The 23,866-nt window shown below is 40.2% G+C and overlaps 1 protein-coding gene across 4 annotated transcripts in view; it reads right to left on the bottom strand.

Annotated features, from left to right (window-relative positions):
- Positions 1-23,866, bottom strand: part of LOC136883507 (fatty acid synthase) — an 830,097-nt gene that overhangs the window by 596,954 nt on the left and 209,277 nt on the right. For 3 of the 4 annotated variants that reach the window (XM_068229677.1, XM_068229680.1, XM_068229678.1), the window contains 3 exons: positions 21,084-21,257; positions 15,604-15,804; positions 13,714-13,952 (listed from right to left, as the gene is read on the bottom strand). In XM_068229677.1, coding sequence (XP_068085778.1) covers positions 13,714-13,952; positions 15,604-15,804; positions 21,084-21,257 — 614 coding nt within the window. Of the gene's footprint in view, positions 1-13,713; positions 13,953-15,603; positions 15,805-21,083; positions 21,258-23,008; positions 23,085-23,866 lie in introns of those variants that run through there. The other variant, XM_068229679.1, reaches the window with a different exon arrangement.

Genomic DNA, 23,866 nt, shown 5'->3' with positions numbered 1-23,866 from the left:
TTCATCCCCCATACCAGTAGTATTTCTGTTCTAATTAAGTGATTGTACAATCACAAACTCTCACAAGGGAAGTCTTTGAAGTGCCAGGTACACTCCAATTCCATTCAAATTTCACATGAGAGTAGCTCAGCTGATGTGCATTCCAATAGTAAAAACCATACATGCTCACATTAATAAATAATGCTGTCTTTTTAACACTGAAAATGATTAAAATATGCACGGAGATGTGCCATGCAGAAGCTCGTGGCTGAGGTAAGGTTTAGAAGGATGAGTCCAGTCATACAGTTGACTGTCGGTTGACCATGAAGGGGTGATAATTTACAGTAGCATAGCATGTGACATAAACAAAAATTGTGTTATATTTGGCAACACAGCACACTTGATTATTTACAAATATCATGTTCTCAACTAGCAACTAGGGCACAAAACCTATAAATTAGGTGGTAAGTTTTCAATTTTTGTTCGGTTTATACATCAGTGTACGATGTTGCCTCTGATAGGTCCCATTCACAACAAAAATTAAACATTAGTATAAAAGCTAAATGCATAAAATTATCAAGATGTAACCTAGGCATTCATTTGCTTTACATTGCACCGACACAGATAGATCTTATGGCGAAGATGGGACAGGAAAGGCCTAGGAATGTGAAGGAAGTGGCCATGACCTTATTTAAGGTACAGCCCCAGCATTTGCCTGATGTGAAAATGGGAAACCACAGAAAACTATCTTCAGGGCTGTCAACAGTGGAGTTCGAACCCACTATCTCCAAGATGCGAGCTCACAGCTGCGCACCCCTAACCACATGGCCAACTGGCCCGTTTAAAAAAATATATTATTATTATTATTATTATTATTATTATTATTATTATTATTATTAGCGATCTAAGCCCCCTAGGGAGCACTTACGACTGGCTCTTTTTGAATGCTCGCTTTCGTTCCCAATGCCTCTTCAATCCTGCTATTAGCTGTTCCTTTCTTTCCTGTGAAAGAGGTTTGTAAGATTTAACAATTTTTGGTACAGTAGACCATGAATTTACCAATTTACAAAATTTAGAGCGGTCTGAGACATCAGTACCAGAAATCTCAGTGGAAGCAAAGTCCTTTTTTACATCATTGAGCCACATGCTTCCAGCCTTGTAGTTTTTGATGAGCATTCTTTATTTATTTATTTATTTTTTTATTTATTTATTTATTTATTTATTCATTCATTCATTTACGTATTTATTTATCATATGGCTTTTACTGCCAGGAATGTCAGAGGACATGTTCAGTTCACCTGGTGCAGGTTTCCTATTTGACACCTATGGGTGACCTGTACGTTTCGATACGGGATGATGATGATGATGGTGATGTACGGCGAGGGTGAATCCCTGGGTTGGCACATTGCATACTCCTGTCAAATAACACTAAGGAATCTGCTCAAGGCTTAACAACCCCATTCGATGGATGAACCACCAACAATAATGTGATACACCCTCACTCCACATGAATGCTGAGGAGAGGTTTGTAACTGAATCCAGGGTTTTGGCATACAATCTCATGATTAGAAATTTTATGCCACCACCTCTCCTACCCCACATTCTGATGGTGAAATTGTTTCCACAAAAATGACTTGAACCAGCTAACGACGGTGCAGGCACACTTCGTTTAAACTCTTACGATTAATTGTTCAACAAGTGTCATCCTTGAAATATCTTGGGAATGTGGCGACTGAGCATTATGATCCCAAGAATGAAATCTTATCCAGGATTGAGCAAGCCAGAAATATGGTACGTTCAACAGTATGAAGGCCCTATTCACCAGTAGAGATCTCAACCTTCGTCTCCGAGTTCAGATTTGCACTGCTATGTTTTCCCTGTCCTTCGGTAAGTTATGGTTTTGAAGGCTGGAGGCTTAGTCCTTTGCTGGAGAGACGGACTGAAGTTTTTGAAATGTACTTGTAAAGAAGAATGTTTCAAATATCCTGGGTAGAAAAGGGGACCAGTGAGGAAGTCCTCAACTTCTTAAATAGGAAAAAAGAGCTTCTAACACCCGACATGGAACGAAAGCTCAGGTACATAGGGCACATCATATGAGGTGGAACGATATGAACTTCTCCAACTCATCATCCAGGGAAAAACTGAAGAAGAACTATCTATGAGGTGACTGAGAAATTCCTTGCTTAAAGACCTGCGCCATTGGTATGCACGAACTCCCATCAAAATCTTTCAAGCCGCTGGTTTGAGAGTCATCATAATTAACTGGATCGCCAACCTTCGTAGGGATATGGTGTCCTAAGAAGAAAAATTATTTCCTTGTGTCACATGTTTCAAACCAAATTATGGAACTCAGACAACTTGAAAACTGATTAAATAGTGTAGTGAATTAACTGTAATTTCATTTATAATAATACATTTTCATGTGTCTTGATTTTTTAATTGAAAATTCATTATCTATAACCTTCATCCAGAAAGTTTCAAGACTGAAGCTGTAAATGTAATGGAATGCACTAGAGAGCATAAAATCCTGTGTGAAGTTAAGAAGGATTGCCAGCATCCTCCCTGTCAGTCACAAAACTTATGTGCCACTGAAACACTCATGCTTGTGATGACTATTCACCGTATGCCTGCTGGATAAAGTTCCTCACTCCACAGAGAATTTTACACTTCACGCTGCTCGTTTTTCTCTTCCATGCTCTATCACCACACAGACAACAATATAAATCAGCAAATCCAATAAACCTGCTATTAATAAGCAATAGAAAAGGCAAAAGAGAAAAAAAATGGCAAATATTCAAGAACTACAGAAAAGAAACTAAGAGAGACCAAAGAAGCAAGCTGTGGTGACTGGACATGTCTGTCTTGCAGTGCATTTTGCTCATATCAAAAGGTACACAGAAGAGTGCACTGTTTGTCAAACTGCAGGTTCAACTATGGAAATCCATGGCTAAATGGTTAGCTGGGCTTTGGTCCAAGGGTTATGGGGTTTGATTCCCAACCGGATCAGGGATTTTAACCACGTCTGGTTAATTCCTCTGGTTCGGGAGCTGCTTAGGCTTCTTTCAGATGGTGCAGGTATGCACGGGTGCACCCATTTCCACTGTCTCTTTCACACAGTGGCACAAAACATCCCGTGCTTTTCAGTAGATCCTTTTCAATACACTTTTCATTTACTCTACCTTCCACACTTAATAAAAAGGAAATGAAAACGGAGAATGTGCATCACCCAGTGATGGGACAGAGAAGTCAGGTGGAAGTATTTGCCACACTGTTTCATGACTTCAGAATGGACGACGCCAAGTTTTTTAACTACTTTCAGATGTCAATATCCTCCTTTGATGAACTTCACTAGAGACTTTGCAGCAAATCTGTCACCATACCTCTGTTGTGTTTGTCCTGGGTTAGATTGATTCCACACCACTAGTCTTTCCAACACTAAAGTTATCAAGTTCTCAATGTCTATTTCGGCATTTATAACAACCGTAATAAATCACGTAGACAAAAGCACATGAATAAATTGATAAATTGAAAATAAATATACCAAATTTAGCAATGCTTTCGATGAGTGGGCGCAGATCTACTGACGATGCGGACACGGTCGACCCGCTGTGTGTGATGCCCTTCAGAAATAACTGCAGGCGCAGGACCGCATCTCACTGCGGACCCCCCACTCAAACATTTCTCCTGTGCAAGGTTGCTCTCCGCCTCTGCTCCATGTGAAAGATTCTATTTGATCAATCGGTTCTTAAGATTTTTTTTTCTTTTCTTTTTTACAAGTTGCTTTACGTCGCACCAACACAGAGGGGTCTTATGGCGATGATGGGCAGGAAAGGGCTAGCAGTGGGAAGGGAGCGGCTGTGGCCTTAATTAAGGTACAGCCCCAGCATTTGCCTGGTGTGAAAATGGGAAACCATGGAAAACCATCTCCAGGGTCGCCGAAAGTGGTGTTCGAACCCAGTATCTCCCAAATACTGGATACTGGCCACACTTAGGCGGCTGCAGCTATCAAGCTCGGTGGTTCTTAATTTAGGCAGACCCACGGCCAAGCACGGAAGCGGGTCGAACCCGCGGCTAAGTGTGGAAGCGGGTCGAATCCATGCCACCTGAAAGAGGCCATATTTGTGTTTGCCTTAATACATATATCTATTTTCTTACAACACATCACACTACAAATCACTAAAGAAACACACAATCGTGAATATAATCCTCCAAATAGGGCTGGTGTCAGGAAAGGCATCCAGCCATAAAACTTGGCTAAATCCATACAGATTGCTGACCCTAGGAAATTGGAATGAGGCCAAGAAGAAAATGAGGAATATGGATGTGAAAGTTGGTGAATGCTCAAAACAGTAAGACAGCAACATAACAGAAACAAACTATTACAAAAAGACCCTGAATAAAACAAGAAGAAATAGGATCAGGAATGAACATATACAGGAAGAAGTAGGATTAACAACAAATTCATGAAGCAAGGCCAGAAGGGATGAAAAGTAGGAGGAGACAGTTGTTTACATACATAGTTTTTATTCCATTCTATGATGAATTTGACTTCTATCCAAGCCCAAAAGTATATGGAAAACAAACTTTACGCTTCAATAGATGCTTTCCATAAATTTTATTTGATTAGTTCAACTCCAGTTCGCTTACAAACAGCGATGGTGGTAAAGAAGTAGGGAACTGATTAACTCGCTGCCATATAAGATGGTAATCATTTTGGCTGCTATCTTTTCAGCATGTCTGGAGACACAATACTTCCCTGGTGTCTGGAAGACAGGTAAAATGATTGACATTCCAAAACCAGGGAAACCAGCAGTATTTTTCAACACAGAGAAAGATTTTGACACTGTCTGACATGAAAACTTAATTGACAAACTTTACGAATAGTATAAGTTCCAAATTATCTTGGGCCCTCAAAGCTGGTGTCCCACAGTGTGGAATTCTTTCCCCCACCCTATACGGCCTGTATGTGAATGATCTTCCAACTCGTCAAGGAGTGCAGGTTCAACAGTACGCAGATGACACTGCCATCAATACCTCTAAGAGGAGAAATGCCCATGCCATCTCCGCTCTGCAACAATGGATCTCGTCATTCTGGGAATGGTGTGTCCAGAACAAAGTGAAACTAAACCTTACTGAAATGCAGGCAATTGCTTTTACCAAGCACAGGCCTAAATTTGGTCACTTTACTGTTAACAATGTCCCACTGTCTTGGTCTAAACAAACTGACTATCTCAGCTAAATAATGAACCGTGGTTTGTCCTGGAGCAAGAATATAGGACAGGCCTTACAGTGAGCCACAGCATCCGGGTAAAAGCCTTAAGAACTCTGCTATACACTAAATGTGTGTCTTCAAATATTGAGAAACATTTGTTTAGCATATGTCAGGCCTATACTGCTGTATGGCTGTGAGACCAGGGACTATATTCCTGAAACTCCACCTTCCAAATTACAAACTTTTCAAAACAAAAGATTACAAATGATGACAAGAGCCCAGTTACTGAAATATTGGTAAAAAAAAAAAAAAAAAAGAGAACCGAACTTCGTATTCCATATATTAGATCTCAGGTAAACAAAATAGTAAAGAAGACCAAATCTAGAATCCTCCTTAGTCAGTCTACTGACCCAAGCATCCTCTTAAATGGGTCATAAGGACCAAGAAGGCAAACACATGTCTCAAACACTGCAGCCCTTGGCTAAGTTACGACCTGTTTAACTGGTACCTCTCCATTTCAGCCTATTCCAAATTGAATATATGCTCTCACTAAATAATATAAATATTTAAATCCATGAAAAGGCCCATTTGTTACAAAGGTGGGCTTTCTCCCATCCCCTCTCTTCAGTCACTAAATTTACTACCATTTGAAATTCAAAATTATTAGCCATGAGGGATTTCTTCTCAGATATGCGGACAAATACCGCTTGCATGACAGATCGTTCTATCCCCCGTCAGTGCAGTACGATGGAGATTTTCCGACTCATCAGGTATTTTTCGGGCACAGATGGGTAAAAGGGCATACTTTTCTCACTAGGACTCTCATGTAGCCTACTCACCAACTGGGAGTAAAACACTTTTCAGAACATCAGTTTTTCTAAGAAATGCCTTCAGAACACTCCAATAATTTTCCACATTGTTTGTTTGTACTCCCGTGAGAGGGTCAGCGAAATGACGAGAGTGGTTAACTGTTCAATGTACATATCCCAAATTGCTCATTTCACGGTAGGCTCTCCAATTGTCGGTGTAAATCGTAGACTCTGAGAGTACATACTGCTGTATAACGTAAAGTAAACTTGCCCTTTTCTTCCTCACAAGGTATATATCGCTATTCCTCGCCGTAGGTGGGCATCATGTTTACCCATCTCTCTCGCACTATGTGACCTCTGTTTTATGTCCAATTTGCTGTCAAACTTTAGTCAACCTGAACAGTCACACCAGGTCCATCAAACAGGAAATTTTGAAAATCTTGGATAATTTTCCAGGAACATCAGTCCCGGAAGAATGTATAATACTGAATAATACTGACTTTTGAAATACTAGTTAATGATATTAAGGCCAAAACAGACAGATGAGAAAACGTGATTTTGATCATTGTCCCTAGCTGATAGCAGCGTGACTTGAACTCACCATCTTCATTACTGAAGTGGAGAACCTTAACCACTAGACTAACGTACCACAGCGTCTCGCTTGGTGGTACCTGGCATGCTAAACTTCTCTCAACTTTTTTCGACAATTTCAAAATCGCTTTTTTCAAAAATGTTTGCGAGGTGCGCGCTACTACTTTGCAAGTGTGCTTTTGTGATGTAGTACTACAAACCTACAAAGTTTGAACAAAATCGGTGATGCGGACATCGTGACCTCCCCTTGTAAGACTGAAGTAACATCTTTAGATCATGTTGCATTAACAACAGGAATGTGGAGGGGCATTCAGACGAAAAAAATTAGAGCTGAATCTGCACTTTTCAAAGGAGTGGGAATTAAGTTCAGTAAATATTGGAGTAGGTACATGAGCTGAGTAAGTCACCCACAGCAGAATATGTAGGCTTGAATTTGGTTGAAGTTCTGAATGACTTTGAAATTCCGAAAGAAAACTAGCTGCTGTCATTACAGACAATGATGGAAATGTGGTAAAAGCTGTAGTTAATACATTAGGAAAAATCACGTTTAGGCCTACCATGTTTTGTACACACATTGAATCGGTGTACGGAAGTTCCTTGCAAAATTCAGAAGGTATTAAGAGGGTAATTTCAAAATGTAGTGATTTAGTGTCTTGGTTTAAACGTCATGTAAGTTCAAATGATGATCTCAGGAAATTGCAATGAAATTCAGGAATCGCTCTGAAGGGACATTGTTGAAACCTATTCTAAATGTAAAAACAAGATGGGACTCTACATTACATATGCTGGAGAGAATTCTGAAAGTGATCGGCTTTGTAGGACAAGTAGTTCTGAAATGTGTATTGTACAAGGAACCGCCCGTAGTCTGGAACATAATTCAGCGTGAGGTACTGCGACATAAACAAAGTCTCAGCTGGAACTTGTGTTCAGAGAGTGAATAACTACATCATGAGCTCCATGCAAGGAACTGGCCTTGCTTTGTCGCCCCGATCAAGTGTACAGCGCATGATTACATGGAAAGGAATGGAACATATTTTTACGATAGTTTGATCTGGATAAGCTATCAAATAATGGAATACATCATTTTGTAGCTCATCATTTAAAGGCAAATATATCAAAATTTCAAGTAAATCAGCCCAGGGATTTACGAGTATTTCCACCTCAAAGGAGATCAATTCTGCCATGAAGAGACTGACAAGGAAGTTAGCACAACTTGCGATCACAATTGCAAAAACTTTCTGGTTTGTATTTAAGTGTTTTACATGTACATTACAAATATGTGCACAAAATGTGCCATCGACAATTACACTGCACTTTACAATCAAGCGCATGTTCAAGCACCGAGTTCAACATCTATATCATTCAAAATATGGGTTGTTGGTAGCTCTTGGCAAAAGATTACAAGGATGAGCATGTCCACAGAGTATAAAGTGCCGAAAACAGAGTTGCTTATCACAGTAGGAACACTTCATGAATGCTTGCAAAAAGCAGTCTTCCGAGTCACACGGCTTTTGAACATTAAAAATATCTTCGGGTGGTGATTGAAACCTCTCTGGTCTGAAGTCATTATATCCAGCTACAGTCCAGGAGTACCAAACAAAGTCAGCGAAGACTGGAGAACAGAACTGATTGTGTAGAATGCACATCAGCAATGAAATGGAATCCCTCGACGATAGTGTGAACTGATAGTCGTTAAGGATAATGTGATCTTCAATCCGCTTCAGCATCGCCTTGAACTCTCTCGGAAGAACAGCACATCAAGCGGCTGAATGTAAGGTGTGCACCCAGGAGGGATGGTCTTGACTGTATACACCATATTTTGAGGTCACATGGCATCGATATGCGTTCTGTCACGATATGTCCCGAGGGAATCAACCAGAAGAAGAGACTCCTGTGCTGCATATGGGAAGTAGACATCTTGAAAGAATTGCATCATGATTTGTTTCGTGATTAGACCGGAAATTGAAGCAACTTGAACCAGATTTTGTGGTTACAGCATGTGTTGCACTATTCGCACTCCAAACTGACCATTAGGTTCCTGGTAAATAACCAGCACCATGGGAAACACGTATCCACTTGCCGAAGTAACGGGTTGGATGGTGTAAGAATGAGTTGTTGCATGATCACTCCGCACCAAACTTCTTACCGACTTCTCTTCCTTGTAATGCAGAGTTCGCAAGGAGTGAAGTTTTTTCCGTATACCACTTTGATCTGTATATGTTCCATGGCATTTATTAAGGACATTACCTGTTTGCGAAACTCGTCACATTGTTCCTTCATGTCACCATCTGTATTCCAGGCTTTAGTGGTTACACATTCTGTTTAAATCGTGCAACCCATCCATGGATAGATCCAGCGAATCGAGTCAGTCCTATTTAAGTAAAATTCTTTCAAGAATAAAATGACTGTGTCCACCTATTCAATACAATTATATTTTGTAGTGATTAAATCCTACATGAATTATAAACACTAGTTAGGAACATGTTTAGCCCTAGTTTTGGGCATCTTCAGCCTAATAACCTGAATTTTTCAGCTACATGATCGTCAAGCAGGGAAGTTTTGAGCACGGGCCTAGCTCCCCTTTTTCTACTACGTGACGTAAATATCGTAGATGATGTACGTCTTGCACCATACGATATAGTTTCTGTACTGTACTGAAGCTTAATCGTTTGGTTTTCCCAGAATCTTGGAATGAAATTATCTCCTTTGCCTTTTCAAAAGATACAGCACCCCACCTCTTCGTCTTCGGTGGGCTTGGCAGATACCAGTACGCAGACGACTGGCTTCCATCACTTTTTATTAACGACTCTTCCTCAGAGTCAGGTTCTGTATCGTCCATAATGTTTTCACAATCAGATACGTCTTCCTCTGCATATCCATATTCTTCAATATAGTCTATTGTGTTTTCTTGTTCTATATTATTGCCATTGGTTGCCACTGTTTCATCTATCACATTGCTTATGAATACAGCTGCATTTCTCTCACTTACCGTAATTTCTCTGGATCTTCGTTTGTGTTTGTAATGGCTAACAATTATACTCACTATATTGGCAGAATTCATTATCACACGATTACGGTGACAGTGACTTGCTAATGAAATTGGAAACACCACAAACAGAAGGAACTTCATGAACGGTCGAAGCAGATACAACACAGATGGAAGTTCCTATTATACCAGCTTCCTTGCTCTTATGCGGAATGTCTGTCTGGTTCCCCTAGACGTTGCTTCAGCAACTGTTTCGGGTGACCTTGGACACGGTGCAGCGTGTGTCGACCATGGCATACACGTAAAATAACTAAAATAGCTAGAGAAAACGTTTACGGTGTCTAAAGTTACTAAAGCCATGATATCATGTTCAATAGGGTCTACTTTGAGCGGAATAGTGAATCTTCGTAACTTACAGTGTAACTGGTGATGGCACTTAAGTTATAGTGTGTTGTAATCAGCACCTCAAACATATTCATACAACCCACAAATCACCTGCAATTGCGATCGCATGTTGTGCGAACTCCCTTGTGAGTCAGAGTCGGCAGAATGGTATAAAAGTATAAAAGTACAGATAATCTCGATGCCAGAAGGAAATATAAGTTAAACTAGTCCATATTCACACGCTAGCAGTAAAAATAAAATTGTATTTAACGTAGAAAACCAATAATGGACTCATTAAAGAGTAACGACGATCTTGAATATAGGGAGAATTCTAGCAATCCTGCCAGGATTATCTCTCCTACAGAATTCGTAACTATTGGAGATCACATCATATCAACCTTAGTTTCGTCGTTATGCGCCTTTGGACTGGTTCAATTTGGACTCGTACCATTCAATGATCTCTGTTTCAACTCTTGTTTTTACATAATTGAAGGAACTCCATCCTCAATAATTAATCCACGCTTCACGCATTGACGTATATTTTAATGTCCTCAATATCTATTTTTACTTTAACAACCCCATGATTGTTCATAACTTCACAGATGTCCAGCTCCATGGCTAAATGGTTAGCGTGCTGGCCTTTGGTCACAGGGGTCCTGGGTTTGATTCCCGGCAGGGTCGGGAATTTTAACCATCATTGGTTAATTTCGCTGGCACAGGGGCTGGGTATATGTCTCGTCTTCACCATCATTTCATCCCCATCAAGATGCGCAGGTCACCTACGGGTGTCAAATCAAAAGACCTGCACCTGGCGAGCTGAACTTGTCCTCGGACACTCCCGGCACTAAAAGCCATACGCCATTTCATTTCACTTCACAGATTACTATCATTCAATGTATTTCACAACAAATTCTCGCTGTTAATCTGTACATATTGTTACAATCTAAGTCTATTGTTATATTACTACTTTTTATTACGACATTGTTATTATTTTAATGAGGACACAATTTTGATTAATTTAAGTTCAGGGCCCTGACCTAGTCTTTCTACATTAACGGCTGATGATGTTCGCTATGCCGAACGAAACATGTCCCATTATTTAAGACACTACATGATTATTTTATAATTCAATGAGTGTACTGTACTGTATTGAATAGGTGGTTGTAAATAAAAGGATTTTATAATTTTAATATATTATCTTCAATACGGTTCTATTATGAGATTAATTACATGTAACATACCACTTAATCGAGCAGCTTGTCTCCTTTCTCCCAAGTCTTCCCAGCCCAAACTTGCAACATTTTTGTAACGCTACTCTTTTGTCGGAAATCACCCAGAACAAATCGAGCTGCTTTTTGGATTTTTTCCAGTTCTTGAATCAAGTAATCCTGGTGGGGGTCCCATACACTGGAACCATACTCTAGTTGAGGTCTTACCAGAGACTTATACGCCCTCTCCTTTACATCCTTACTACAACCCCTAAATACCATCATACCATGTGCAGAGATCTGTACCCTTTAATAACATTCATATTTATGTGATTACCCCAATGAAGGTCTTTTCTTATATTAACACCTAGGTACTTACAATGATCCCCAAAAGGAACTTTCACCCCCTCAATGCAGTAATAAAAACTGAGAGGACTTTTCCTATTTGTGAAACTCACAACCCGACTTTTAACCCCGTTTATCATCATACCATTGCCCACCGTCCATCTCACAACACTATCGAGGTCACCCTGCAGCCGCTCACAATCTTGTAACTTATTTATTATTCTATACTCTATTACTCTATTCATCAAGAGGAGTAGAAATAATAGGAAACATTGCCCATAGATTCATGGTGATGAATAAATTGAGTTTTAAGCCCAACTATTACTTTGCTCTGCACAAGGCTCTCTCTACCTGGTCCATAAGAGCTGTCCACCCCTAAATGAAGATTCTCATGCCCAGATCCTGGATAATTTCCCAGTACAGTATATTTATCAAATCAAGTGTGAAATTTGTTAAAACTTGCAACATTCTAAATTCGGTTTCCTTATGTTTAAACATGTTAGGTAGAAGAGAACATTATATTTCTGTCCTAAATTGAATCATATATAACATTCAAATCTCTGAGTCCTGTTCCTGTATCAGTAACCTAAAACAGGTCCATGTAGAATTAAATGACTTATTTTCCATTGTATATGTTTTAATTCACCTCGCCATTTGATTAAAGTACGATGTTCCTTCTAAATACATCGATGAATAGAAATGTATTTGTTCTGTCGGTAACTTTAACAATATTGCTTATCATTTGCGATATATCGATACTGCTTTAATATAACGATATATTACATATATTCTCAAAAATAGCTTTCCAATATATTGCAATATCAATGTATCAGTATTTAAATGATTTCCTCCATCCATTCAATGACCACCTATTCTTCCAAATAACAGAGTTCCAATACATCCAAAGATAAAAGAACATCTACTCTGCATGCCTCTCAGAACAATAACATGATCATGCACTTCAGTATGATTGAACCACTATATTCTTGCCACAATCTTACCCTAACCAATGCACAGTGGTCTTGACACTGGCCTCACCTACCAATGCAGACCACTCTCTGCATAGGATGCTAGAGGTCTAAGGCCACTTCGTGGCTCTAACCTGGAGTCTTATTCCCTTAGACCACCTTTGCTTGTCCCTATATCATTTGTCTTGTTCAGGCCATACAGTACACAAACTACTGCAAGCCAATGGTCTTTTCCATCCCCTACCCTAACCAATCCAGACCAATGGTCTTGTCCAAGTACTACCCTAACCTATCCAGGTCAATGATCTTGTCCAGCCCCTAACCTAACTAATCTAGACCAATGGACTTGTTCAGATGGTCTTATCCAGCCCCTATCCCAACCAATCCAGACCAGTGGTCTTGTCCAGGCTCTGCCCTAACTAATCCAGACCAATTGTCTAGTCCAGGCCTTAACCTAACCAAACCAGACCAATGGTCTTGTCCAGACACTACCTTAAGCAATCCAGACCAATGACGTTTGCATAAGAAACTAGAGGCGTAAGTCCGCATCGCGGCTCTAACCTGGAGGTTTGCTTGCTTGTCCCTGTATCGCTTGTCTTGTTCAGGCCCTACCCTAACCAATCCAGCCCAATGGTCTTGTCCAGGCCATACCCTAACCAATCCAGACCATTGGCCTTGTCCAGCTCCGACATTAACCAGTCCAGACCAATGGTCTTGTCTTGTCCAGCCCTTACCCTAACCAATCCGAACCAATGGCCTTGTCCACGCCCTACCCTAACCAATCCAGACCAACTGTCTTGTCCAGACCAACAGTGTTTGCACAGGAAACAAGCGGTCTAAGGTTGTATCAGGATATAAAAAATTGGATGGTAACATGTTTCAAAAGTCATTAAAATATCTCTTAATTAATAGGTATCTGTATTCTATACATGAACTGTAAATCAGAAAGTACTTTTTTCATTTGAATATAAATTAGCATATATAAGCTTTTGTTGTATAAGCGTATAGCTTGATGTTGTCTGTCTACTGTAATGTTCTATAGACAATAAATAAAAATGGAACTGACTTCATTTTAACTGAATGGGTAAAATGGACCAAAGGACAAAGAAGAAGAAAGGAATATGGTATGTAACTGTTCATCAAGAATTCTCCTGTGATACATAACACCCTGAGTTTCCTCCTCCAGAGGCTAGAGACTTCTTAACCACCAGTTAAACATTTACTTAATTACCTCGGTTCCTGTTCCATGGGCTTCCACATAATCCACTGCTAACGGATCAATGTGGCATTCTTTATAGAACCCTTCTAAGAGCTCTTGTTGAGCAGTAGTTGATGGGAAAGTAACCCCACGAGCTTTGAAACCATCAAAGTTGGTCTTGCAGTGAATGAGTGTTGCATATACACGCCTGGCATCTTTTTGCTTTTGGAGGAGAATAGTGCATACTGCTTCACTGCGGACATAGCCATTTGCTGAAAAGGAGAAAATATATTTCAATTTACACATTAACATCGTAGATTAGCAAAGGCATATAAAGTGAAGATTATGATTAGTGTTTTCAGGGACTAAACACGAAGCATATCAGCCCCTAATTACATGAAGTGAAATGAATAATAATTATTATTTTTTACGACTAATGTAAAATAAAGGTATTGAAATGACCAAAAGGATTAATATCTAATGAGTTATTTTGGGAAAGGTGATAAAGGCGATGAGTAAAAATAAATAAGGCACTGTTTTATTAATATCTCAAACATAAAAATGCAATCAAATTACCGATAATTATAAAACAACAATATTTTTAAGAATTGTCATAACAAAAATAGAGAGGAATATTCTAAGAAAGATATTAGGCCCTAGAAATACAGGCAACATCTGGAAGGAAAGTAAGAATAAAGAAGTGTAAACACATATTAGTGAACTGAGCATCCTGCTTTTTTCAAAACATGTCATACATTTTAACCTTCTGTCCGGGGTTCGGGAAGAATTTTCAGTACTTCCAAAATGATAAATTAGATCCCGTTAGTGCCAGTTTGTCATATTCCTGTCGTATTTGCTTCAGATCTTATTACAGTACCGTACTTGATATTGCATGTTTTTGTCGAAAAATGCGGCCTTATTTACAAGATTTTGGAAAAATTTTGCATCAACTTATAACATGATAAAATTACTCATTTCTACTCTATTAAAATTGGAGGTTCATTCATTTTAGCTTTACTTGGCATGTGGCAAAGTCGTGTATCTATTATAGGTTCATTGGGGTTCCGCGAATCTGGAAATTTTGAAGATATATATATATATATATACTTTTTTACAAGTTGCTTTACGTCGCACCAACACAGATAGGTCTTATGGCAATGATGGGACAGGAAAGGGCTTAGAGTGGGAAGGAAGCGGCCGTGGCCTTAATTAAGGTACAGTCCAGCATTTGCCTGGTGTGAAAATGGGAAACCACGGAAAATCATTTTCAGGGCTGCCGACAGTGGGGTTCGAACCCACTACCTCCCGAATACTGGATACTGGTCGCACTTAAGCGACTGCAGCTATCGATCTCTGTAATTTTGAAGAATGCAGATACAGCTGTTTTGCAAAATGTTGGCAAATAAATAGAAATTACCCTAATGTGGAAGAAATCCGAAGGAAGGGGAGTGCTTCATTCATCCAACGGGAACAAATGTTTTCATAACCCATAAAGGTAAGTGTTCTCGAACACGTAGTCCCAATTAGAAAAGTGACAGGGAGGAATTTCGCATCTATCACTCAACATAAATACAATAAACTGACACTCAAAGTCTATACACAATCATTTACAATCGATCTGCGAACAGAATCAATATGGTATGACTAAGACTGTCTTCAATATCGGACCTTAATGCAACTATCGATATTAGCTAAAATTGCGCCACATTCGGTTTTCTCAAATGTAAACATGAGCATGTGCGAAGCACCAATTTACTTTTTCTGTTGGCTTGGTTTGATTAGGTAACGTTAGTGTAGTGATTTTTTATTGAAATAATTGTAACGGCTACCCAAATGCATCATGATTTTTTGAATTTCTGCTAACTGAATCAAGTCTCTGAATCAGTATTTTTTTTTGTTAAGAAAGAAGCGATTGATACATACCTTTATCGTCAAACACTTTGCACTTAGCTTCCTGGTTAAGGACTCCCAGGCGATAGAAACTCATGGTGGTTAAGTCTGAAAGAATTAGGTTTCCTCCACCCACAATGGCCCACTCACAGATGCCATTACGAATGTCCTCGTAAGCCTGGGTCAAGGCATATGCAGATGATGAGCATGCAGTGTCAACCATCATGCTGGGTCCTAGAAGGATAAAAAGTAATATCACTGGCGGTACCTTTCCAGGAGCAAGTAAACACGTGAACACTTAGTTTTAGTTAAACTGAATGATGATAGATTCAGTTCATAGTTCAAATGTCTCTCTTTTCGACACTTAAGTAACATTACATAAAATCAGTTTCATGGTCCGTATCGCACTTCAATAGATTCACAATTAAGTATTTATCATTTTCCACCTAGTCGATACAATGATTGCTTAAGGCAATTTAATGGTTAAAAGTGGTACATGTTTCGTATTTTATCAACATCTTCAGCCACATAACACTGTTTAGATGAAAAATATATAAAATTGACAAAGTAATGCTTAAGAGGAAGTGTCCTTAAAATTAACATAAGATTGACAACATTAAAACAAACAAAAACTCAAGAGAAAATATATAAATTATTACTACAATGAATTATTAAGAAAAGAATATTCATTTAGGACATACTCTCTATGGAATATTGTACAAGTGTTTCCTTGACAACAGCTTTCAATTGTAGTAATAATTTATATATTTTCTCTTGAGCTTTTGTTTGTTTTAATGTTGTCAATCTTATGTTAATTTTAAGGACACTTCCTCTTAAGCATTACTTTGTCAATTTTATATATTTTTCATCTAAACAGTGTTATGTGGCTGAAGATGTTGATAAAATACGAAACATGTACCACTTTTAACCATTAAATTGCCTTAAGCAATCATTGTATCGACTAGGTGGAAAATAATAAATACTTAATTGTGAAACTTAAGTAACACTCAAATTTTATCAAAGCTACAGCTTGTCTTAGTATACATACACATATCACATTCCTACACTCGATTCATTAACTAGTAGTAGTAGTAGGGAAAAAGGCTGGAGCCGGCTATACATGGGCTCTTATAGGACTAATTCCTGGGACCTGGGCCAGGGGCTACTGTGCAAGATGGTGGCTATACATAGGCTCTTACGGAGAAAGCTGGCCCTTGGGTGACATAGGACTTAAGGAGACGGCCTAGGGGCGATTGCGCAAGATGACGACTATACACAGGGTCTTATGGAGAAAGCTGGTCCAGAGGCTACTGCGCAAGATGGCGGCTATACATAGGCTCTTATGGAGAATGCTAGCTCAGGGGAGACATAGGACTTAAGGAGACGGCGTAGGAGCGATTGCTCAAGATGGCAGCTATACACAGGCTCTTATGGGACTAACTCAAGGGAGCTGGCACAGGGGCACGTGCACAAGATAGCGGCTATACATAGGCTCTTATGGAGAAAGTTGGCTCAGGGGAGATATGGGAGTTAAGGAGACGGCCTGGGGGCGATTGCGCAAGATGGCGACCGCGTACAACTTCCTAGTGCTAGGGACCCCAAGGCAAGATGGTTGCTATACATTGGTTATCTGAGACTAACTTTAAGGAGATGGACCAAGAGCTAATGGCGATACATTGTTCTTATAGGCCTAACTCTACAGAGTTGCCTCAGGGGCTCACAACTTGTAACTTATGACCTATTAGTTTGATCAGCCTGACATTTAAGAACTGAGGCAAGGGCTACTATGCAAATGACTGCTATACTGTAATCGTATAGACCTTAAATAGAGGGCTGCCTCACGGGCTCACAACTTGTAACTTATAACCTATTAGATTTATCAGCCTAAAATTTGTGACTCAGGCAAGGGCTGCTATGCAAGATAGCTTCTATACTCTATTCGTATAGACCTAAGTAGAGGGCTGCCTCAGGGGCTCACAACTTGTAACTTATGGCCCATTAGTTTTATCAAGTAAGTTTTGGAAACTGAGGCATGGGCTGCTAGGCAAGATAGCCGCTGTACATTGGTTATATTCGACTAACTTTAAGGATCTGGGCTATCGCTCATCCTTCTAACCAACTGTCCTTCATAACTTTAGTCTAACAAAGGAGTTAGTGGTAATACATGAGCTCTATGGCACCAACTTGGGGAGAGTTGTGCTAGGGCTATTAGAGTATTTGGCTAATGCGGGTGGTTTCATCCTCCAAACTGGATACCCTTCCTAACTCAGTCTAGCGCAAGGGCTCTTGCATATACATACACAGAGCCAGAACTGGGAACTTTTAAGTTCCAAGTTCTGATTGCCAAGTGTATGTTGCATTTCAAGGTAATGTCTAGCAAACCATTGATGTGTTTCCATGCAATCACCTGTAGGCACATGGTGTTTTGTTATGATGATTTTTATCAGATTCCCCTTGTTTTCGATTTTCACCAAGAACTGATGATGATTCCAAGGGAGTCGAATCTGGTATTCTTATAATTTAATATATTTTTACAATGTGTTGAATGGTGTAACATCCCTCAAAGTCTATCTTATCCAACTATCTATGCTGGCGACTTCAACAACCATCATGAAACTTGGAAATATTCATGAAACAATGATTGCTGCATAGCTTTAGTAGAATGGTCAGGAGACCAAAATGTACAACTTATATTTGATGCAAAAGACAAAGGCACATTTAGATCTGCTGCTTGGAAGCGAGAGTCCAACCCAGAGCTCCGTTTTGTCACAGACTCTGTAGGCAACTCTCTGCCCATGATGAGAGAAGTTATGGCGGACTTCCCTAACAGTCAACACAGACCAATCTTCTTTGAGATGGGCATCTCTGTTCCCTTCATTACATTTTTCCCACGCCCACGCTGGAACTTAAAAAACAAAATGCAACCTGGACGAAATTCTCTGAAGAGCTGGACAAATGCATCAGATGGATTCCTGCAATCAGCAATAATAAACAGAGATTTGCAGGGCTTGTGAATTCTGTAGCCAAAAAGCACTTCCCAAGAGGCTACAGAAAAGAATACGTTCCTGGATGGAGTGAACAGAGCGATGCCGTATACAAAGATTTTCTTGAAACAGGTGTCCATACGACTGGTGATGAGCTATTACGGAGTCTGGAGAGAAAATCGTAGGCAGAAACAGTCAGTAACTTGGATTTCTCTCATTCCAGTAAAGAGGCCTGGAGCCTACTGAGAAAACTTGGAGGAAGCTCAACAGGAGTTAGAGAGAAGTCAACCATCTCACCAAACAAAATAGCCTCCCATATTGCTTTAACTTCAAGGGTTACTAAAGATAAAAGACATACAAAACAGTGAAAAAGAATCTAAGGATGCTTAAACGTTGGCCTATCTGTCCAACTTTTTGCGAGTACTCTGAAGCCTTCACGATTGATGAGGTCGATACAGCATTAAAGGTCATGAAAGTTGGTAAGGCACCAGGTTTTGATGGAATACATCCTGAATTTATCTTAAATATGGGATGGAATGCAAGAAGGTGGTTGATGTGCTTCTTTACCCACATACTTCAGACAGGTATTCTTTCTAAGGAGTTTAAGAAGACTAAAATCCTTATCATATTGAAACCTGGCAAACCAAAAGATATACCACAAAGCTACAGACCAATCTCTCTCCTCAGCTGTTGCTATAAACTCATTAAAAGACTACTATACAACAGAATTAGCATTGTAATTAATCAACATATTTCTATTGACCAAGCTGGTTTTAGGCAGAATTGTAGCTGTTGTGACCAAGTCCTTGCACTCTCAACATGCACTGAAGCAGGCTTTCAGCAACAGTTGAAAACCTCTGCTGCCTTTTTGGATCTTTCGCTGCATTGGAGAGAAGGGCTGCTGTATAAACTTCTTCACGTATTACCATGCAAAACCACGGTTACAATTAATTGGAAACATGCTTAATAATAGACTCTTTCAGGTTGTTCTAGGGAATAGGACTAGCGAGCTGAGAAGATTGAATAATGTCTCCCTCAAGGATCAGTCTTGGCTCCTCTCCTGTTCAATCTATATGTATCAGATTTGCCACCAACGAAATCCAGAAAATTTTGCTATGCTGATGATACAGCTTTAGCTACAAGTCGTAGTAACCTGAAAGAAATGGAGAACATTATTTAACTGATGACCTTTCCATTCTTAATGACTATTTTCGGAAATGGAGACTCCAACCAAACACCAGCAAAACTGAGGTGTCCTGCTTTCATCTAAATAACAAAATGGCAAGCTGTACTCTCCAAGTGTCTTTTAATGGCAAGGTCCTCAGACACAATAACTACCCAAAGTAGTTAGGCATAACATTTGACCGGACACTCTCCTTCAGGCAACATCTAGTAAATACAGCAGCAAAGATTAGGAGTCGTAACAACATTCTGCAGAAGTTGTGTGGTACAACCTGGGGTGCTTCTGCAACTGCCTTGAGATGTTCTGCCCTTGGTTTAGTTTTCTTTGTGGCAGAATATTGTGCTCCTGTGTGGATCAACTGCTGCCATGTGAAACTTGTGGACACTCAGCTCAACAACACAATGAGGATTATTTCAGGTGTAATAAAATCAACTCCTACCCACTGGCTTCCTGTCTTGAGCAACATCATGCCTCCTTCATTCCATAGAGCCCAAGCACTGTTCAGAGAATACTCCAAGATAAATGAAAACTCTGACTTGCCCATCCACTCCAATATTCCTGACCTTCATAGGAACCGGTTGAAATCTAGACATCTGCCAGTGAAGTTCGCTCAGAAGCTCACGGAAGACAATTTCAACCCCTATGCCCAATAGAAGGAAGAATGGATCTCAAAAACAGGTGAACATCTCTGGCCTTTCTTCCTACCTAATGTGAGGTTTGTTCTCCCAAGAAGAACTTGGACCATCCTCAATAGGATCCAATGTGGTCATGGAGTCTGGCCTGCGTCCCTGTATAAATGGGGAAAGATACAATCCCTCCAGTGTGACTATGGTGCCCCTTTTCAAACCATCGAACACATTGTAAATGAGTGTAGCAGAGGAGCCTACCCTGGAGATTGGTTTGATTTTCTAGATGCCAATACAGAGCCTCTAGAATGGATAACAACTTTGGACTTCAAAATATAATGTACTTGCTTTCCTGTTTCTGTAAACAAACAAACAAACAAACAAATAAATAAATAAATGGGAGGAAACTTAATATATTTTATCTGGAAGCTCTACAAGGACAAATGAGGATGTTTTACCTAATGTGGTCTTTTATATGGTTTTAATATTATTTGTACCACCCACCAATCCAGAAAAAATAATATTAAAATGAAAATAGGTTTTAATATAGGCCTATTTCATGCAATTTATGTAAAAACAATGTGTGTTAATAATATTTACATGGTTTAAAAACATTTAACCAGTTGAATTAATAAACGCGGGCGAAGCCGCGGGTTCATACTTATGTATTACGTATAAAAATAATAATGCGTTCTCGTTTCCATACAACTAGTGACATACCATTGACACGAAGAAACTGCGAGATCCTGTTGGCCAAACCAATACGCTCGTTTCCTGTTACCGTGTAGGGGTTTCCCTCAACGGTTTCGTGGCACATGAATCGTTCACTTTCACCTTGACATGAGGAAATGTACACTCCAATATTCTTGCCTTGGAAGTCAGCCGGGTTGTAGCCTGCAACAAAATTAGAACTGATTTACAGTGAGGGTGGTGTGATTATTGTTTTATGAGAAAGTGGAACTAGAAAAACACACATCTTGTCAAAGACATCTAGAACATACACTTAAGAAAATGGAAATTGCAACACCATGAAGGCATTCGTCGTTTTTGTTGATTTTCAAGATATGGAATGATGCCATGTAGGTATGTAAACAATCAAAGTTTCAAAACCATTGGATTGTTGCTACAGGTCTCCCCACGTGATTGGTCGTGGAGAAATCAACTCCAGTATACGGACTCTGGTGTGGCGTAGTTGAATTGCAGTCTGTGCAGTGAAGTGTTCCCCATCACACATGCCTCGACGACGGGGAAGAGCATGCTATCAACAACTGTCGCCGTTTGAGAGGGCTCGGATAATTGGGCTGTGTGAAGCTGGATTATCGCTAAGGACTGTCGCTGCACGTGTTGGCCGACAGGCATCTACGGTAAAACGTGTATGGCAGCAGTGGTCAAATGAAGGTACCCACACTCATAGACCTGGCACAGGCCCAGCGCGACAGACAACTGTGAGAGAGGATCGCCGCATCATTCGAATGGCCCGGATCGAACCCCATGCAACAGCAGCGCAAATTCGAGCAGCTGTGGCACTCCATGTCACACAACAAACAGTTGGTAATTGCCTGCGTGCAGCTGGCTTACGAGCCCGTGTCCCTGCAGAAGGTGTTCCACTGACCCCACAACAACAACGTATAAGGCTGGCCTGGTGTCGAGAAAGATCGATGTGTGTCGATGAATGGCATAGGGTCGTCTTTAGTGATGAATTGCGCTTCTGTCTTGCCCGCAGTGATCGCCGGAATCGTGTGCGCCGACGTACCGGGGAGAGTGGCCGCCCAGATCTTATTGTCGAGAGGCACACAGGACCAACACCAACCATTATGGTCTGGGAAGCTATTGGCTTTAACGTGAAATCACAATTACTGCTTGTTGAGGGCACCATGACTGCTCGATAGTACGTTGATACGGTACTCAATCCAGTGGTTGTCCCTATGATGGCGAACATTGCTAATGGGATGTTTCAGCAGGACAATGCCCGGGTTCACACTGCACGCATCTCCAGAGAAGCTCTCCACGACATCACAACCTTAGAATGGACCGCCAGATCACCGGACTTCAGTCCTATTGAGCAAGTGTGGGACATGATGGGTCGACAACTGGCCAACCGTCCTCAGCCACCCACAACTCTGGAACAACTGGCCCATGCAGTGCAGCAAGCATGGGCCACAATTCCTCAGGAAGCGATCCAGGGCCTTATTGACTCCATGCCTCAACGAATTCATCAATGTATTGCAGCTCGTGGTGGGCACATCCTGTATTGATTGTTGTCCAAACTTGGAGTCAGAGGGACCTGAAAGTGTAATCATCGAATCACAACCGAACACTCGTCCTGCATGTTCAATTGCAGCAATGTAGCACCACTCCTTCTGGGGGTTCCAATTTCCATTTTCTTCAGTGTATATACCTACACATCTAACTGGACTATAAAGAAACGATACGTCCATTAAAAAATACAGAAATGATAAGTGCAAAAACGCAGTATTGTTGCCATTGATGCTTTCATGGCCCATACTTATAGTTCTCTGCGAAACGTAAAGAATTTCACTTTATTTTCTTGAAACGGTGTAAGCCCTAAAGCCTATATCATGTCCAGAAACACAGTATGTTTATAGATCTCATTTAATCTAAAATGACACAGTTAGTACACTCACACAGGGGTGATGTATGGTATTGTTGCAATGTTGCACAACTCCCAATAATTTCACATTTCATTCGTCGCCTTTTCTTTTAACATTTTAGCATGAAGAATATAACACCAAGTGTGAGGACTCAGCCATTATAGCATGGTAGTTTGTGGTCCCGTCACTGCAAGCACTGCAAGTGATTATATCCCACACGTGCTCCAGTAGTTCCGGCAAGCCGGGCATAGAAAGGTTTGGAAGATGATATGTGAGAGATATTTCAGTGAATAAGTTGAATTTTCTTTGCTTTCAGTTTCTAAATTCAATTCATTGTGTGTTGTGTACTTCAAGCATGTACCTTACGCGGCTTGATTAATTTAATAACTCAGCATGCCGTACTGTTTTGTGCCCGGCTGTAAGACGGGCTATAGTAGAGTAGTTGATGATAAGAAATTCTTTTCACCACCGAAGGATAAAAATCAACCTGAAAAGTGGGCCAGAGCTACCGGTATTCTACGGAAGGATAGTGAGTGATAGCGGAATTTTTCATGTTCATTTCTCTAATGACTTGATAGTAAAATCAGATAATTTTATAGTGAATGGTGAAAAAGTGAGTATCTCCCGTGTGAGATGGAAATTACGTCCAGGAGAAATGCCTCACATTCCCTAATTTGCCGCCAAATCTTCACGCAAGCTTTCGAAACTCCAGTAACCGACAAATGGAGTTGGTAAGTAGAATATTACCTTCAAATAGTTCATGGGTGTTTGTTTTAATATGCTGGGAATTATGTGCTATTTATCTGTATATGTACACTCCAGTAACCTGTGTTTTCCGCAACATGTGATGAAGGCTTAGTTCCACGTCTGACTTTTTCCATTGAACCCTGT

This window comes from Anabrus simplex, chromosome 11, assembly GCF_040414725.1.
Source record: "Anabrus simplex isolate iqAnaSimp1 chromosome 11, ASM4041472v1, whole genome shotgun sequence".
NCBI classification, from domain to species: domain Eukaryota; kingdom Metazoa; phylum Arthropoda; class Insecta; order Orthoptera; family Tettigoniidae; genus Anabrus; species Anabrus simplex.
This window is presented reverse-complemented; position numbering and strand designations above follow the sequence as displayed.